Source organism: Chrysochloris asiatica, unplaced genomic scaffold, assembly GCF_000296735.1.
Source record: "Chrysochloris asiatica unplaced genomic scaffold, ChrAsi1.0 scaffold00194, whole genome shotgun sequence".
NCBI classification, from domain to species: Eukaryota; Metazoa; Chordata; class Mammalia; order Afrosoricida; family Chrysochloridae; genus Chrysochloris; species Chrysochloris asiatica.
The window spans coordinates 2108124-2111637 of record NW_006408712.1 but is presented as its reverse complement, the minus strand read 5'-3'; the positions used below and the strand labels follow the sequence as shown (position 1 = coordinate 2111637).

The following is a 3514-nucleotide window of genomic DNA, read 5'->3' as shown; positions in this document are numbered from 1 at the left end:
AAAAAAAGAGTAATCTGATACAATTTGATGAACTTGACCTACACATATGAATGCAGTAGCTCAAAAGAGGGAACAAATCCTTACAGCAAGGATCTTTCCCACCCCTTCCATACACAGAGTAGACAGGGATGGGCAACTTGGACATTGGCTACCCAAAATGGGGGGCTACAAAGGCAAGAAGTGAGTGGCTTACAAGCTTTCAAGAGGGAGCCTAGATCCAGAGGGCATGGAGGAAGGTAGACTCTCCACTGAGTAGGTATCCAATCTGTCTGGGCAGGGCTGATGAAAGGAGACGGGGATAGGACTCATGTGGTACAATAGTGAATAATTGTTATCAAGACTGACTGTGAGGGTTGGAAATGTAAAGGTAGATGTTTTGTAGCAAAATGAGGGGAGTGATTGACTTTGCAGTCCAGGAGCTGAGGTCCCTGGAACCATCAAGGGAGAAGAGCAGAGTGTGGGACCCTACCCAGAGAAACAGTGACACCAGAGGTGAAGGCAGAGACAATGACATGGAGAGATGGAACATCTGGGGACTCTAAACCCAGAGAGGGAGAGTAGCTATGTGCTGACGACCAGGAGGTAGGCTTTGTAGGATATACCCTCTGGTTGGTTGATGATGCATGGAGGGGATTGTAACCATGGCAATGAAATGCTACACGATAGGATGAATGTAAAGCTAATGCTCTCCCATGTAAACTATCACATAATTCATAATAAAACATTTTAAAAAACAGAACTACATGATACTACATTCCAGTGTGTCCCACACAAGGAGTCCTGGTGATGTACTGATAAAAGCACTTGGCTGCTAACCACAAGGCATGTGGAACTCAGCAGTCCCTCTGAGGGAGAAAGAGGAGGCAGTCTGCCTCTGTAGAGATTTACACCCTTGGAAACCCTATTGGGCACTTGTCTATCCCATAGGATCACTACATGTCAGAATCAATTAGAAAACCATGGAAAACTACAGCAATCCCTAGGTATCCACCATAGATCGGTTCCAGGACCACGCTCCCCACCCACAAGGATACCAAAATCCACACTCAATCAAGTGCCTTATATCAAATAGTGTAGTTATTTGCATACAACCTACCCACATCCCTATACTTTATCTTTAGATTAGTTTAAATACCTAATGTAATATAAAGGCTTTTTAAGTACCACTTTAGCTCTCTCAATTTTGGGGGGATTGTTTTGGCCACTTCATAGCACCCCCCTCCCCAGTATTCTTCTTTGTGCTTGGCTGAATCCACAGATGCAGAACATCGAGAGCCCACTGTACTTTTCAAAGGAAGGATTCATAGAGGAAAAGAGTTAAAAAGCTCAGGAGCATACAGATATGCAGATGTAACAATGTAAGAACATGACACAGGTAATACCTGGATGGTTTCAGGTTACTACACATCATTAGCATCCTGGAGGTGTGTTCTTTACTCGCATGCCAGAATCTTCACAGGCAGGCAGAGACTTTCTCACCCTTTGCCACCTACACAGATACATACGAGCATAATCCAAGAGCCTATCATCCTAGATGACAACATACTGTTATTGTCATCATTACTTAAATTTGACCTGCATATTATTGTTCCAACTCATAGCGACTCACAGGGTTTCCAAGGAGCAGCTGGTGGGTTTGAAGCGCCAATCTTGTAGTTAGCAGTCTAGTGCTTACCTAACAGCGCCACACCACAATATGCATTATGTTAAGGCACATAAGAGCAATGGATATAGGAACCTGAACCATACTCATTTCTTAAGGCCCCAAACGATGTAATTTTCTGAAAAAGCAAACCCCCAAGTCTCTGGCCTGGATGGGAGCTGAGGCTGAAGACTAGGAAATGCAAAAAGCTCCGAAGTTCGCAGGGCTCTGGGGACTCCCCAAGCCAGAGTGCTTGGCCTCAGGTCCTGGTGTAAGGAACTGGGGCCCGAAGGCACCCAGGAACCAGCGCCTTGTTCCTCACAGCCCGAGGGGTCGGGAACCTTATGGGGTGGACCTGGGACGCCTGGCCGGCGGGTACTCACTGCAAGTTTCGCCTGACCATGTTCCACCAGGCCGCCACACAGTCGGGATCTGGGAGCCGGGGTGCCGCGGCCGCCCAGCACTCCTGCGCGGCCATCCCGCGGCGTCTCCTGTCTCCCTTCTCCCACGCCGCTGGAGCTGCGGAGCTGAGATGCGGCAGCGCCCCACCCACCCTCCTCCTCCGCGCGCTGGGTGGCCGGCCTCCAGAAAACAAGTGCGGCGAGGTGTTCGCGACTTTATGTGCGGGAGAGGCTCGAGGCCTGAGCGTGGACTTTAACTTCAGGGTTCAGACTGCTGGCAGCGTCTTCAGGCCAGGAAGAACGAACAACAGCCTCGGGGAAGAGAACAAAGAAGAAAGGTTTGCTGCCCAGCCATGGAACCTGGTGGTCTCCTTTATGCGGTGTGCTCAGGTGTTCTTGGGTTAGGGGCTGGAAACAAAGGTCAGGCACATCCCTCAATCATTGATTGAACAACTCCTTTCCTCTTAAGCTATCCATTCATTAGAAATGTTTTCCAAATTGTGGTCTAACGAATGAATGGAAAATGAAATCAAATAAAATTAAATTAAAAATGAATTTTTGTACAGCTTAGCCAGAGGGTGGCAAAAGCAGTCTACGATATGCTGCTAACCTAAAGATTGGTGGTTTTAACCCACATGATAGTTCAGCGGATAGAAAAAAAAAGTTCCGGCCAACTGCTTCCATCAAGATTATAGTCAAGAAAGCCCTGTGGTTGGATACACACAAAGGTATGCGATGTACTTACTGTTGAAGAGTAATGAATCTGCGAAACACCTCATAACATGAATGAACCTAGAGGACGCCATGTTGAGTAATATAAATCAACAACAAAAGGACAAATACTGTATGAGATCATTATTGTAAAAATTAAGAAAAGGTTTTCATACTTACAGAAACATTCTTTGCTAGTTACCAGGGGTTGAAAGGAAAGGAGAGTTAATTCACTGGCTTAGAGAGTTGTTAAGTGGGTCAGTAACTCCCACCTCATGACCCTGTATAGGGTTTCTGAGGAGTGAAAAGTGAATTTGAATCGCAGACCTTGCTGATCAAACTAACCTTGTAGTCAGAGCACATGTCTGCTGGTGTAGTCCCCTTGAGTTCTAGTCTTGGAAGGGGGTTTGCCTTGAGAGGACCCTACCACTTACTTGCCTTGATGTCTCCTTGGTGAGCAACTTGCTTGTTCTTGTAGTAATCAGCCAGATTGCCTTTAGTGTTTTGCATTTTGCCTGTTGGTCTTTCTTTCAAGAAGTATCTTCTGTTCTTCTAGCCACTCCAGACTGGTCTGCTTGTCCTTTGCAGTGGAAACTTCCCACCTCAGAAGATTCTGGATGAGGTTCAGGATTCCAACTATGGTCTTATATAATGCAGAGGCTCTGCAGGAAGCCTCCTTCACTGGGCAAGTTGTAGCCCCATTTTAGGTTATTCCAACCAGTTATACTCAGAAGACGCACTTACAAGCTTTCTATGGTGA

The 3514-nt window shown here is 46.5% G+C and overlaps 1 protein-coding gene across 2 annotated transcripts in view; it reads right to left on the bottom strand.

Moving 5' to 3' along the window:
* Positions 1-2120, bottom strand: part of ABHD12B (abhydrolase domain containing 12B) — a 65357-nt gene extending 63237 nt beyond the window's left edge. For both annotated transcript variants that reach the window (XM_006872346.1, XM_006872347.1), the window contains exon 1: positions 2026-2120. In XM_006872346.1, coding sequence (XP_006872408.1) covers positions 2026-2120 — 95 coding nt within the window. The remainder of the gene's footprint in view (positions 1-2025) is intronic.
* Between the last annotated feature and the right edge of the window lie 1394 nt (positions 2121-3514).